The sequence below is a fragment of the Rutilus rutilus genome (genome assembly GCF_951802725.1).
Source record: "Rutilus rutilus genome assembly, chromosome: 4".
Lineage (NCBI taxonomy): Eukaryota > Metazoa > Chordata > Actinopteri > Cypriniformes > Leuciscidae > Rutilus > Rutilus rutilus.
The window spans coordinates 14,154,639-14,170,209 of NC_140212.1; the positions used below are offsets into that span (position 1 = coordinate 14,154,639).

Below are 15,571 nucleotides of genomic sequence, written 5' to 3' on the forward strand. Positions count from 1 at the left end.
TCTATGACTACAGTACAAAAATATAACATGGATAATGAGCAAATAAAACATACTCAAAAAGCATTCAGTTACAAACTCCCATGACACAAACACAAGATGCAAAACATCTCAGACACCTATAAAGGAATAGTTCACCCAAAAATGAAAATTCTGTAATCATTTACTCACCCTCATGCTGTTCCAAAATCACATGGCTTTCTTTCTTCTGTGGAACACAAAAAAAGATACCTCAAATGTCAGTTAACATCCGAGGTTTGACACCAGTTGACGTTCGTGTCACCGGTTGATATGGTCGGTGTATGCGTGCTTTGATCAATGATGTGAAAGTAAAATAGCCTAAACTTTCAGAAGACTTAGAATATTCCAGTTGAGTTGAATGGATTCACGTCATACTAAAAATAAAGGTTCTTTAAATGGTTCCATGAAGAACCTTTAACACATCCATGTAAGCTTTCTTAGTGGAAAAAGGTTTTTATGATTCACACTAAGACCAAAATTGTTCTTTTAAGAACTGCTCGCTGGAAGGTTCTTGGGGAACCTAAATTGGTTCTTCTAAAAATAAAAAAATACAAAATGTGGAACCTTTATTTTTAAGAGTGTACCTATTTTTCCTTAATAGTTTTGAGCTTGACAGGTTTGGACCCCATTGATTTTAATATATGGACAAAAACAGCTGCAGCATTCTTCTTAATATCTTCTTTTGTGTTCCACAGAAGAAAGAAAATCGAGTTTGGAACAACATGAGGTTGAGTTGTTCATTTTATTCACTACCACACCTTGAGGTGTTCTGTACATCTGAGGAACTGTTAGAAACCCACAGATTTCGGTGTAGGTCAGTGTGCCTCACACATGCCGCTCACTCGCTCTTTAAAAACTGACCGTAGAATATCTACAGGCCATAAACTTGTCAGGTGCTCAATGAAGGACACTTAACATTGTTATGATATTTTTCGTATTATCAGGATAGTTCTCCCAAAAATGATAATTATGTCATTGTTTACTCACCCTCATGATATCCCAAACCTGTACGACTTTCTGTGGAACACGAAAGATATTTGGAAAAATGTCTATTTTGATATGTCAATGGAGTGCAGTGTTGTTTTGGCCTCCATTGACTTTCATTAAACAGAATATCTTCTTTTGTGTTCCAGAGAGGAAAGAACATCAAAAAACATGGTTTGGGTTGGAACAACATGTGGGTGGAGTAATTAATTACATTTTTGGCTGAACTATCACATTAAAGTAGTCCTTGGGCACAAGGAGAGGGATCCCAGGCAAATAAAAGATCCTAAACCGGACATTAGCACCCCATTATCACTGGGTCTATGATCCATAGAACCACAGCACTTATGGTCATTGTCGGTCACACGGTTCTATACATTATAGGTGTAGTCTGTCAGGTAATCCTTCAGCCTGTTAGGCAAAGGAAGTTCTTGTACTCGCCGTGTGGTTTTATTGATGGCAATACGACACAGATGCTGCAGAGACGGTGTGGCCGTGTACACCGGAGTCGTGAGCAGCAGCTGCACGGTGCCGTTGGATGGGGCGAGAGGGGTAGTCCTGTCCTTACAAGACGTCCGGGACAGCTGCACGTAGTGCTCAACCAGATGGACGACACTGTCGAACTGCTTGAGTTTGGGCTTGACCAGCACCACGGAGTCAAGCTTGAACTTGCCGTCCTTGTATTCAATACGCAAGTTGGTTGGTCCCGCAGATGTCATGGCGGAGATGGTGAAAAGGTAGTCCCTCTGAGAGCTGTCCCGGACCAGAAACGTGCCCTCCGACGTGTCCTGCAGGATCTCCTTGGCTTCGTTGGCTGTCAGGCTGCCCCAATACCAGCCTGCTTCCAAGAAAAGAAGACACACAGATGGTCATACGTATCCTGTTCCACAGTATTTGTTTCAGTCGTTTGCTTGTGTAATATGAGACTCATAATGTTTCCCTCAAAGGACATGCTTACAAAGCCATGACTAATTTGCATCTGATAATGTAGCAAAAACCAAGCACTTCCCAAATGAGCTGTTAAATTAACATTAATTAAAAACATTATGGCAACTGTGGCACAGCAGGACTAAACAACACAGCAAATATGTCAACAAAAATGACGCATCTTTCCTGAAATACTGAACTAGACCATCTGACTATTTCATCTTGGGAGTACTTGACATTTTTTTACAGGCAGATGCTTGAGAGATGTTCCCAAAAAAGCTACTCAAATCGTTTTTCTCAGCAGCAAACAAACATAAAAATGGATCTCGTTGCAGCATTTTAATTACTGTATCTTGCTTTTCTTTTATATACAGTGCAGTGCTGGACTAAATTTGTTTGTGCATTTGAAACCAGAAAGCGACACAAGCAATTGAGGGCAAATGTTCTAGCCAGGCCAGGAAACATAACAAAAGCTTCACAGACATGATAATGTCACTCTTTTGTTGCACAAAAGCAAACAGAAAATGTAAACAGTAAAGGCTTTTGTCAGGAAATTCACGTAGTTCCTACTTGCATTGCATTCACTTACATACTTCATATCAGGGTCAGAAAGGGGGGTTTGTGGGAAAAATGCCACAGAAAGGTATTTGTAACATCTGATATAGTTCTTAATACTGTCTTGAATTCATTCTATTACACATATTCCCAATCTCCTTATATGGATTAATGCATTTATTAAATTCAAGTATTGACATAAAAAGGCTAAAAAAAATTATATTATAGCATATATAAAAATCCAAAGGTGATGAAAATGGCCCCTTAAAGGAAAAATGCACTACTCGATAGGTTTACTTTCTTGTTGACATTGACCTCTCTTATATTTCTCTCATATAACAACACCAAAAAACACACTAGATGCAAATTATATCACATAAATGAATAAATAAACAGCAGTCCTGAAGCAACATTTTCAACCATATGACATTCAAAAAATGAAGCTGCTTTGAAAACATCGACAAACTCTAAAAAACGACCTTTAAACATTTTATTGCAATTGTATATAGAGGGTTAATTATCACTTTAAATATTCGCTATTATCACTTTTAACATCACATTTGACGCATTTAAAATAATTAGTTTGTTATGTAGGCTGCTATAATGAATCACTGCCTGTGGCTGTGTTTGTAGCCTACAACATTAATCCAGGCAGTGGTACAGGAACAAATGAATAGAATATGGAAACGAGCAGTAAACGTTTACCAGTGTTTTTAAGGTCTCTCATGGCAGTGGCAATGCGACTCTGTTCGGACTCCGTGACTTGGGTTTCGGTTTGCGATCTTCTTTCATTCTCGATGCTTTCCGTGGAGTCGGATGAGTGACAGGTCATTGGAGAACCGCGTTCTGCATCCAGTCAATGTCTATAATTATCCCTCAAAGACGACTGACTCTTACAATCAACCAAAACATGTGAGAAGTCTTCCAAAGCGCCCGTGGATTTTGTTTGGCTGCGCGGATCTGAAAATACAAACATGTTTTAGACGACAGAATGCGTTACATTATTTAAGAAATTAGGTCTGTAACGATGACGCTATTTTTTCTTTCAAACGTTGATAATATTCCCATATAGGCTAAAACTGGAAATTAAAGTTGTTTATCTCTGAACTGTATAAATTAATGTCAAGTAGGCTAGCCTACAAAGAGTGCTATTGTTACAATCTTCCACCTGTTTGTAACACTATACCTGGTCGTTTTAAATCTTTGTGGTAATCAAATGTAGCCTACTTGTTCAAAATAATTATGCCATCATGATCCCACATCACCCTTTAAACATTTAAAGGGGTTATGAACTGCATTTTTTATATCGTCTTATGTTTCCTGGGGTGCACGTATAATGTTAGCATGATTTTTACATAAAAAAATTGCCATCATTTAGAAATAAAAGACCATTTTCGACTCTGATTTTAGCCCTATGATGGAAGGGGCGTGTCTGATGTGAGAGTTAAAGGTAAACGCACACTGATATGATTGGCTAACATCTTTGCAAATGAAATAAGTAGGCTATTACATGTGGAACTCTCTTGAAACTACAGGCCATTACTACGTTTTTACAATTACAGCTGTAGAGCTAATCGTGATAACTCGATGGCATGAAAGGTTGCAGTGATGAGCATTGCAGCCAATGAAAGACATGTCTGTTGAGAGCATGAATGCAGTGATCTCATCATTTCCTTTGCATTGATTTGATGTAAATAAGAAATTCACTCTTTGAGAGTCCAGAATTCAATCATTGACAGCTCCAGCGATTATAAAGGGAGGGTTCTTTGATCGCTTTCTGTATATAATTTAATCACAATTTAAATAGCAGATTAATTTCATGCTAGGCCTACTATCGATAAACAATGTAAAGTTGGCGATTTAGTCCCTGGATTGATTTAATGATGCATAAACAGCAATATTTGTCCGTAGAGCGCGTGTTTACATTGAAAAACAATGGAAAAGTAGCGCATTGGATTGGAAAAACGCGTTCTGTGTGAACGTCCCCTTACATCACACTGTTATGTCATAATGTGACAGAATCTGAAACTAGTCATTTCACTTTTTATCATGTCAAAAAATCAAGGAAAATTGTATTTCTCAATTCATGACCCTTTTAATTCAACCTGGTCCACTTATAGGAAACGTTAAAAATAACATACAATTTGAAACAAATAGAAATTCACTAAACACAGACAGTTAGCAGCTAAGTTCAGCTAAACACAGTACAGACAGTGTGTGCGTGTTAGTCAATCACAACAACAATTATGGTAAGTGTAGCAACACTCTTCTATTTTGTTCAATATTTGTGTGTCCAGCAGAATGGAAAGTGCATGTTTCAACCCTTCCCGTCGATTTAGACATTTTTTATTTATGGTTTTTAACACGTAACCTAGATGAAAAGCTTGTGTGAATGCTTTAGTGGCTATTAGTTCTGCCATTTAACATAGGCTACATTATCATGATCGCAAAAGAAGTTATAATGAATATATGAAATTACTCTTTCTTCTTACCTCCAGATTGTTTTTGTCCAGTAACTTAAATCCTTTAAATTACAGCCTTACAGCTTCTACTGTCACCTCACTCAGGAGGGTGGTGCTCACATTTGAAAGCGATTTCACCCCTGCAGCTCATTTCTAATTGGTTATTTGAAATACAGTGATAAATGAAATTGGCCATTACGTGTTAATCTCCTTTGAATAATACAAAGGTAAGCCATAACTGCTATTATTTTGTTATGTTGTTGTTTTTTAATTGGATAAAATAACGAAATGACAATCGTCATGAGCTTCATAAACGTTATAAATATGCCGTCCTTATTTCGAGTGAATGGTTCATTGCGCACGTGCATGAGGAATACAAAACAAAGGCTGCCTTTAAGAGACGGCAAATACGCAGAACTGCCTTTCCTAGGAAACTGCATTGACAGCTCCTGATATGACAGTGATAGTGTGACAAATAAGATCAACGAAAGTATTTTCTACAAAACGTGAAAATTAAAATACTTCTACATGCGCGAATCCTTTGATGTAGCTGCTATCTGAGGCATAATGAAGCACAAGAAATAAAGCAGAACATATTTTGAACATAAACTTGAGCCCGAAAGGCGACAGTCGGAGAAAGCGCACATCACTTACCTTTTGTCTAAGTGAAAGCAATAAGCAATTAAGTCCAGCGCGTTTCGCGTTACAGACGTTCAATAGCACCATGATTTAGACCCATCATTTATTAATGGGAAACACTGATCGGTTCACTGTCAGACGACCAGCTCGCCCTGATGCTCAGCAGGTCGGGACGCGTTTTTCCTTGTATTCGCATTGATTCTCTCGGCAGCGACACTCCACTCTGTCTACAAACGCACCGCACGTCCAAACGCGTTGAAGCGCGCGCCAAGCGAGCAGGACACATATAATTACTCTCTCCAGCAGTTTAGCGATATTCCAACGAATCTTTTTTTCTGCTTTGTGTGTGTGTGTGTATGTGTGTGCGCGCTCGTCGTTAACGACTTAATCCTCATTTAAAATGACTGGTATACAAAAGACTAATTTCCAGGAACTTTCCAGGAATCGTATCACGTGGTCAGAAACGCGAGCGCTCTCTTAAGGTCGTGTCAAATAGCTATATTGTTGTTTTTGTTTATTTGTTTGTTTTGTTAGGACATATATATTTATCACAATCCACGTTACATGTCATTTTAATTTAATTTAATTTAATTATGTTTATGCCTTTTTTTTGTAAAGAATTTTTTTCAATATTACCATAATAAGCTATTTGTAATTTCTTTAGGTTATATAAAAGCAATGAAATACAAGAGACGGACTATTAAATAGGCTACTGCCATACGTCCAATGTTGCACACCCCAAATATAGCCTATTTTTTATTGTTTATTCTTTCTTTCTATATGTTTATTTATTTTTTAAAACATCTGTGATTGGCTTTTTTTTTTTTATAGAATTCACTAAAAAGGAATTTACAGTTGTTGCTTTTCAAGATCCGTGAGCGAGTCACAGCGTGACAAGTGCCACCTTAAACCAGGAATGTATTGCCTATGACAAAACATAATTATAAAAAGCTGTATTTAACCTGTGTGAAAACCAAAAATCACATCAACAGCATATATATATATATATATATATATATAGTGTAGTTTAAAATTCATTAGGCCTATGTTAAGAGTGTCTATAAATAAAATTGGCAGAACCTTCCCACATGTGTAAGAGGCATTACAATCCCTAAAGACAACAGTGGATTATAGCTGTCAGAGGTGAGTCAGGTGACTGTAGGTCTGATGCCTCAGATGACCTTGCTCGGGCTACAGGCTGCTTCTCTCATGGAGACAAATTGTTTGCTTGTTAATTTTAGGGACAAGGTCATGTTAAATTACATGTTAAATTACTAAAAATAATTATTTGAGCTTTTAAAATGAATGAAATTGCGGCCGAACATCCTCTTCTTTAGATCAAATTAAGAGACCCTGGAAGGAAGATCTTGGCAGACCAATCTCAGATACATTGGAATGTGTTCTTGCTTATTCAGTTTGAAATCATTTAAAGTGCACATAAGGCTCATATATGTCAAAAGTTAAATTAGCTAAAATCTACCCTGGAATAGGCCCCATGTATAATATATGTCTATGTTCACAGGTTCTGGACATGTTTTTAAGGCTCCTTCAGCAGTTCTGCAGCACAGAGCCAGATCCTCTACACCATTATTTGGAATTGCCCCTGGTTATTAGTTATTAGCAAAATTCCTTGCTTTTTCTTCCTTGTTACACAAGTCAGTAAAGTGGAAGGAGGCTGCTCCACCCACTTACATCCATGTACTTTCTATCTATCTATCTATCTATCTATCTATCTATCTATCTATCTATCTATCTATCTATCTATCTATGAAATATAATGTCTTGCCTCCATCTTAAAATGATCAAATACTCGTTAAGATGCTCTGAATATGTTTTTAAGATTTGGTTATTTTGATTGTTCTAAATAATGCCATATTGTTGACTGAATATCTCCCTTCCCTAAATGGAAGTCAAAGCAGTGGATTGTATTTATTTAGGCTATTACAGTAATTTAGTTAGTTAGTAACCTAAGTTAGTGTCTATATCCTACATGTTTTTACATAAGTGTATGTGTGTACGCATGCGGATAGATACTATTTTGCAATATCTTATGAAAATTACAGGCCAGCAATGATGTAATCTCGGAAAACAGTTGGTGAGGGTTGAGAGATTGTGTCGAATGTGATTTGTATCGAAAAATAAAAAATAAAAAATAAAAAATTGAGAACGAAATAAATGAGATTGCTATGAAATATTATTAAATAATCCTAAAACCCTGTTCTGTAATTGTTAACTTTTTTTTCGCTTTGGTTATACATCTCTGGGGTTAAAGAAGTTGATAATTCGGACTGCCTTATAGCCTCCTCTTCTGGTCATCGAAGACCTGCAGTGTAAAGTAGCAATATGGAGAAGGATGTAAAGTTGACTTGAACTATTGCAAAAAAACCAATATAAAAAAATAATAATAATAATTTGTGAGGTGCAAAGAATTGTTACCGCTCTTTTTTTTTAAAAATAGCCTACATAAATAAACCATTTGACCTATGCTTTAATTGTTAAATTGTGTGACCACATTTTATGTAAGATCTTTCTGGGTTTTTTGAAGATGTGAAAAAATAAAGCATATTCTAATAAATCCCAAATTAGTTACCTGGCTTTGGCCTACCTGAAAATGGAATAAATGGAATGGATTTCTTTTACTAAAAAACATAAACGATACAGACGATAGGCCTCCAGGCCGGCAGGGGGCAGTGGCTCAGCAGTCGTCCTGACTACTGTTTGACGTCACGCACGCGGCAAAAACAAAAATGACTTCCTTGCGGCTTTTCACTAAAGTGTAGATTTTTTTATTTATTTTTTGCACAATTTAGTGACACAAACGCTATAATTTTCAGAAATACACAAATAAGAGGATTTTTTTTTTAATTTAGCAGCCGTTGATTATTCGCGTACTAAAGGTGAGCATTTTGATGTTTATTATCGTTTCGCTGGAGCTTCAGTGCTGTGAAGCTGTTACTAAGTTAATGTTTAAACGGTTTAAATTAAATATAACTTAACTTACAGTGTAGCAGTGAATCTGAGTGGTTGTAATAAACTTCAAATGTAATGTTAATAGAAATAATACAGATCTGTTTTTATGCTTGTAGTTATACAGCTAAGCAAATCTCCTGTTTACACTTTACTGTGACTGTAAAAACAACATGTTATGTAAGTTAAACTCGTTTTCTTTGTCTGTGACTGTACAGTAACGTTACCATAGTAAAACAAAGCTTTGCTAATCAAAGACATGTTCTTTTACTATTCAAAATATTATCACTTTTAAGCATTCTTAATATTTTTGGTGGATGGCAGTTATTTGTTATTATGATTTGTTATCATTTACAGGGTGTTTTGGACGTACATGGCCATGGATTCTGCAGAGACGAGATATGCCCATCTGCTGCAACCCCTGCGGGACCTCACCAAGAACTGGGACATTGACCTGGCCAGCCAGCTCGGAGAGTATCTTGAGGAGGTGAGAAAGCACACTGAGATCAAGCACCGTCTCAATGATTTAAATGTGCCTTTTTTCTATCCCAGAGTCTCATTGTTGCTGTTTTTGACAGCTGGACCAGATGACCATTTCATTTGATGGTGGGAAAACCATGATGAACTTTGCAGAGGCTGCACTTTTAATTCAAGGATCAACGTGCATCTATGGCAGAAAGGTAAATGATGCTTTATGTGTGCGATACAGTAATTAATTTCACTAAAATATAAGTTTAGTGATTTTCCATATGATAAGTCATTTAAACAAGACATCTAGCTCTTATATAGCTTAATATTGTAAGGAAATGTTTTAGGTATGATCACTTATTTATTTACTTAGTTACTTTATTTAATTAATTAATTTACAGATTACACACTAGTTGGAAAATTTGGCAGTTTTGTATGTTGATTCAGAGTTGGAATTGGCTTTAATGTTATTTGATGCATTCAACCGTACTGTAAAACGCTTTATGAAATTAACATAGATTTAAGAGGGACGCTTTTTTTCTTTACAATATTATTCTGAATATTTAGGTGGAGCTCCTTCACACTCTGGTATTTCAAACATTGGACTACATCTCTAACAAAAACAAGAAGTAGGTGTTAATGCCTTTGACCTCAAATTTCCGTTTATTCTGTTGGATTGGTTTGTGACATGCTATATGTGTTTATCTCAACAGACGTGATAAACAAGGTTCTTCATCAGATGGTAACCAAGAAAAAGCCCATTCAGGCAATGAAGGCGACGATTGTGAGGTGTGTAAATGAGGATTAACACTTGTTACCCTAAACACAACTTAACGTTTTATAAATCTGTGAGTAAAAAGGTTTGTTTGTATGCAGTTTGATGAGATTGAACAGGATGAGAATGTCAACTCTCAGAATATAACAATGAAAGATCCAACAGAGGTGAGTTGGGTTTCACCCTGTCAAAGTTTTTGTTTCTACAATTTAATGGGTAAACTGAACATCAACATTATTCTTATTTTGTCTCTCTTGACTGAGTAAGAGTTAAATATGAGATATGCTTCTGATATTAAGTAATATTACTAACTTTGTAAATGTTCTGCAGATTAAGGTGTTGTTTTGCTTAACTTGCATAGCAATTGGTGTGCTTTTTTCTGGGTCTAATTATTCCTTATTCTTCTTTAGCCCGTGAAGATTATCCGTCTCCCTCCTGAGTCTCTCATTCCTGCCGAATCACATGAGAAACAGAAATACCCCCTTCTCAGGTAAAGACACTCTGACCCACACAGACAAATAAAAAGTTTGCACACTTTTACACTGTTCCATCTATAATATGATTGGACGTACAGCCCAGCACTACCGATTCAGTCCTCTTGCTCTTCAGGAGAATATTGTCTGGCTCAGTTGCAGGAAATAATGTTCGTACTTAAAAGAACTCAAATGTTTGTTAATCGTTATCCTCTAGTCATAAAGGGGAGCTTCTTGGCAGCTGTAAGGATTTTCGGATTAATAATTTCACCACGGATGAAGCGGGATTGATGCGTCTGGGCTCTTCCCACGCTCACTTCCTCAAGGAGGTTGCAGAAATCCAGCACAACTTCTCTGTACATGCACCTGTGCCTTTACAGACAGGTGAGGACACAGACTTCTTGTGTGTGGCAATCTGTACCAATGTTTTGCTTTGCGTAATTTTTTATTTTACAAAAAAAAATACCACTAATTGTCAGAAAAAAGCTAAGCAGCACAACTGTTGTCATCATTGATAATAATAATAACTGTTTCTTGAGCTGCAAATCTACATATTAGAATGATTTCTGAAGCCTAATGTGGCACTGAAGACTAGAGTAACGATGATGAAAATTCAGCTTTGCCATCACAGGAATAAATTACATTTTAAAATATATTAAAGTAGAAAACAGTTATTTTAATTATAGCAATATTTCACTATATTACTGGTTTTACTGTATTTTATATCAAATAAATCAGCCTTGGTGGATGAGCATAAGAGACTCCTTTCAAAAATCATTTAAACATCTTACTGAACTAACCCCAAACTTTATGTGCCTAAACCATATTCCTATTTCAAGACTAACGAATTCGCTCATGCTGGTCTATTTTGTTTTTATCTAATTAATATCATGTGGTGTTTAGAAGGGGTTGCTGAGGTTGATGGTGGTTACGATGAAGAAGATGGTGGCGCTGAGGTTCTTCCTCCACTGGAAGATCATGGGATGGAGGTGGAGTCTGAAGAGTGGGTAGAAAGGCATCAGGTACCCGAACACTTTGTGATTGAATGTTGACGTTAGTTATGTTTGGCATTCAAGAAAAGCTCTGTTCATTGTAAACTTTTTTTCCCTTTTGTTTGTTCTAGGGCCCGAGTGAGGGGAGGATGCTGAGACCGAGACCTGAAGTACAGCCAATTTCAGAGGAACCTAAGCAACCCAAGGTATAGAGTGTTGCACTGACTTAAAATGCTCTCTTTTCATCACACATGCGCTTAATCAAGTAACCATGTTCACACGTAGTGCCTGTTAAATATAATCATAATCTTAGCTTACAAAACAATTGCATGTGCATATTCTAGGAAAGTGTGGACCCTTGGAAATGGCACGACTCATATGCTGTGTTTGGGGAGGACAAACCTCTCAAAATAGGTGTGTGCTCAATCTGATGTCCCTCAGGATAGGTGTATTGACCTTAAAATAACTCAATTAATTATTCTTTTTCAATATGACTTTTTGCTGTTTGGAGTTTTATTTTCTTCTCTGCTCTCTAGGCAAGTGTTATAAAGTGCCAGCAGGTCTTGAAGAGTCTGGAAAAAGGAAGAGGAAGGGTCCTTCAAAACTGCAGGACTTTGGCAGCTGGTACTCTAAAGCTTGTAAGTTATTTTATCAGCTTGTTGAAAAGGAATGGACTACATATTTTTCTTTTGAATCTAAGAGAAGTTATTATTTTCTTTCACAGTTGAGACTGCGGATCGCAAGCTTAAGAATGGACCTACTTATCCTGGTAACAATCTGAGGCGTTGTGCTATATAAATATATTTTATATATTGTTGTAATGTTGTAATTGTTGTTTTTATTGCAGACCTTAATTACATCTTTGTGAGTAAAATGGGTCAGCGTCTGAAAGTACAAAAGCAGATTCTCAGGAAAAGGGTAAGTACAATCTTGTGTTTGTGCGTGCGTGAAGTGGATGTCAGTAAAAAAATATTTGTATGAAATTAATACTTTAATTTAGCAAGGATGCATTAAATTGATAAATGTGACCGTAACGACATTTATAGTGTTACAAAAGATTTCTATTTGAAATAGATGCTGTTCTTTTGATTTGTCCTTTTCATCAAAAATCCTGAAGAAAAATGAATCAGTTTCTGCAAATATATTAAGCAGCACAGCTATTTTCAACATTGATATGAAAAAGAAATGTTTCTTGAACACCAAATCTGCATTTTAGATTGATTTCTGAAGGGTCATGTGACACTAGAGTAATGGCTGCTGAAAATTCAGCTTTGCCATCATTGGAATAAATGACACTTTAAAATATTAGTATAGATAACAGTTAATAGTAATTTTGTGAAATAGTATTACAATTAACTGTTTTCTATGCTAATATATTTTAAAGTGTAATTTATTCCTATCTGTTTGTTTGTACTGTATTTTATATATCAAATAAATGAAGCCTTGAGACTTCTATCAAAATCTTACCAATCCCCAAACTTTTGAACAGTAGTGTATTGATGTGTCGTGTAACCCAAGATATTTTCTATTTAGGGTGTTTTTGTCTCTGATGAGGAGTTAAAGAAAACTTACTTGGAACCAGAGAATCTTGAGGACCAGGTCGAGGTGGTCAGGCATCCAGGTGTAGAGGGTGAGATGCACACACTAACATGCATGCGTTTAAAATCATCCAACCCTAGATTTTTATTCCCCTTCACTGTCAATTAATTGAAATAGATCATAGAACTATTGTTTAAAGGGGTCATATAATGACATTTTTGTACAAGCTAATATGATTCTTTAGGGTCTAAATTAAAAGTTTGTAATATACTTTAATTAAAAATTCTCATTAGTATTGTAAGAAAACACTCATTTTACCTGGTCAAAAACAGCTCTGTTTTCAGCACGCCGTTTAAGTGCATGTGTCTTTAAATAATGAGCTTTGCTCACCCCGCCCCTCTGTTCTGTGCGTACACCGTAACACAATAACCATAATGCGTTGTTCATTATAAACGTGGGAAGTATAGTATAAAGATTCATCGTGAAGCGTGCAGCAAGCGATTTGCAAAGATTAATATAAATATTAATATAAAGGTTAATAAAACGTTACACTCACTTCAGTTCTTCTGGAGGTGCAGCAGGAACACGAATAGTTGGTACCGATCCTTTTTTCAGGAGCAGCTTCTTAGCAAAACCAGCTTTATATTGACCTCGTTTGTAAAGCAGTCTGGTGTGTGAAATGATTCGCGCAAACATGAAAGCATTGACGTTGATCGTGGGGAATATTCCCTTCGAAAACAAACTCAGCCACTGCGTCTTCAGCGGTTCGGATATAGGAACATCAAAATTACTGCTGTGTTCCTTATTACACCCAATAACAGGACACCACAATCCCTGGACGCCATTCTGCTCATAGACAGTGCTCCAGCGTATCAACAATGACCACACCGGGCCACGCGGACTATGATTGACAGCTCGCTCACGAGCGAGGGCGGGTCTGTGTTGAAACGCTGCTGTCAATCAACAATCGTGGGCGGGGCGTCCGACCGTGTGACGTCACAAAATCGAACGGCTTGATTTGAGATGGGGGAAAACATATAAGAAGATAATAAAAAAAAACACTGGATGGATTTTTATCATTTTATGATGGTTGTGTACAGGCACTGCCAACACACATTTCAGTACAATCAACTTGTAAAAGTGCATGTACCATTATATGACCCCTTTAAAATGTACCAAACATAAACATTTTGTGGTATTCCTTAAATTTTATTCAGGTGAGGACTTTTCAGATCAGGAACATGACGACTTTGTTGATGAACTTGAACCTGCGGATCACCTCGGAGAACAGGAGCAAATTTTCCAAGACTTGCATATGAGCCGGATGAGTTATGAAGATCTGGTCAAGAAGAGTGTGGTATGAGAGCTTACAACTGATTCCCATCAGAATAATGCTACATTAATTGGACAGTGGCAGTATATTCATTCTGATTTCTCTGTATGTAGGATCTGTTTCTGGTGAACTCTCAGAAGTATGCGCAGGAGACGGCGTTGTCTCGAAGAGTCAAAGAGTGGGAGGATGGAATCAACCCTCATCTTGCTGCCCAGGTAATGTGGCATGATGTGACCGATTCTAATGTTTCCAAAAATGCACAGCATAAAGAATAATAAATATAGAGAACTACCGGTTGCAATTTTTGTGTACAGGAGACCCGTCTTGCTTTTGACATCCATGAGTATGGAGACAGAATTGTCCAGGCACTCTCTAGCGTGGGGATGAAAAAAACGTTTGCCTTCGTTGTCGAAGGCAAGGAGAACACAGAAGCTTGCAGATACATGCTGGCTGCGCTACAGCTGGTGGGTAAAGCTGGAACACAGAGCAATGACTGGTGGTACTACTAACCAGTGAGGCCACGATTTAACTGAAATGAGTGAACAAATTAGTAAATCGTGGCCACTATTTACTAATAATAGAGCACAAATTCTTAATTCGTGGGAATGAATTCTTAATTCGTGGCCACTGTATATATATTTTTGTCTGCATGTGATGTGCAGGGCTCTGTACATTTAAGATAAAATGACGCTACTTTTCTATTACAGGCCAATGATTACACAGTGGAGATTGACAAGAAGGAGGGACTTGAAGACAGCGTAGATACAATGGAACTCACATTACTGACTACACAGAGGGCTCACGAACGTCTCAAAACCTACAACGCACCTTCTGCTACAGATATTCCCTGACCTTTTACTTTTGTTTATTGCTTATCATTTCTTCCCTTTGGCCCCAAACAGAAGCTCTTTATCACAGACAACATCAAAGAGATAAAAATCACAAAGACTTTCTATGCTTTTTCTATCTAGGCATTTTGGTCTCGTAATTCAAACATGTATACTGATATTCAGCACTGCTCTTGCATTTGAATTTGGTTTTTAAACACGCATGGATGAAGAAATAACTGATGTTTTGACATAAACTGCTATGCAAATGAGATCTGCTTTTCATTTTAAGAAGCTAATGTCATATTTAATGTGTAAAATTATGATAAAAGTCTGTACAATTGTCTGTTTTATATACATTCTGGACAATTCACCTCCAAGTAAACTGTCTGTACGGTTTCTAAGCCATTTTTATAAAAATAAAAACTAGTGCTGCAAAATGTCATTTTTGTCTTTGATGCAAGTTAAAATCAGATGCCACAAACATTTAGCAGTGAGAAGTATGACATCTGTTTCTGGATTTTTGTGTTATAGTGTGGATAATTAACATTCCTCTGTTTGTGTTATTATATGTAGTTTTAATTGACTGTACAACCTGTGTTTAAAGAAATA

General features: G+C 36.8%; 2 protein-coding genes across 5 annotated transcripts; one reads left to right on the forward strand and one right to left on the reverse strand.

Annotated features, from left to right (window-relative positions):
• Positions 1-571: 571 nt before the first annotated feature.
• Positions 572-6,036, reverse strand: socs2 (suppressor of cytokine signaling 2). Of its 2 annotated transcripts, none has more exons than XM_084406939.1 (3): positions 5,601-6,036; positions 3,190-3,444; positions 572-1,840 (listed from the first exon to the last, which is right to left on the reverse strand). In XM_084406939.1, exons 2-3 carry the CDS (start codon positions 3,314-3,316, stop codon positions 1,374-1,376), a joined length of 594 nt encoding a protein of 197 aa, XP_084263065.1. In that variant the 5' UTR covers positions 3,317-3,444; positions 5,601-6,036; the 3' UTR covers positions 572-1,373. The 2 variants fall into 2 exon arrangements, with proteins under 2 accessions (XP_084263065.1, XP_084263064.1); XM_084406938.1 differs by having other exon boundaries at positions 572-1,843; positions 5,601-5,998.
• ncaph2 (non-SMC condensin II complex, subunit H2) lies at positions 5,029-15,403 on the forward strand. Of its 3 annotated transcripts, XM_084406934.1 has the most exons (20): positions 5,029-5,173; positions 7,108-7,240; positions 8,910-9,039; positions 9,131-9,232; positions 9,588-9,649; positions 9,734-9,809; positions 9,897-9,962; positions 10,206-10,285; positions 10,486-10,652; positions 11,172-11,290; positions 11,392-11,466; positions 11,605-11,674; positions 11,797-11,898; positions 11,985-12,029; positions 12,108-12,178; positions 12,794-12,890; positions 14,017-14,156; positions 14,246-14,347; positions 14,447-14,596; positions 14,840-15,403. In XM_084406934.1, exons 3-20 carry the CDS (start codon positions 8,926-8,928, stop codon positions 14,981-14,983), a joined length of 1,782 nt encoding a protein of 593 aa, XP_084263060.1. In that variant the 5' UTR covers positions 5,029-5,173; positions 7,108-7,240; positions 8,910-8,925; the 3' UTR covers positions 14,984-15,403. The 3 variants fall into 3 exon arrangements, with proteins under 3 accessions (XP_084263060.1, XP_084263059.1, XP_084263061.1); XM_084406933.1 differs by lacking the exons at positions 5,029-5,173; positions 7,108-7,240 and adding an exon at positions 8,260-8,482; XM_084406935.1 differs by lacking the exons at positions 5,029-5,173; positions 7,108-7,240 and adding an exon at positions 8,672-8,732.
• The last annotated feature ends 168 nt before the right edge of the window (positions 15,404-15,571 follow it).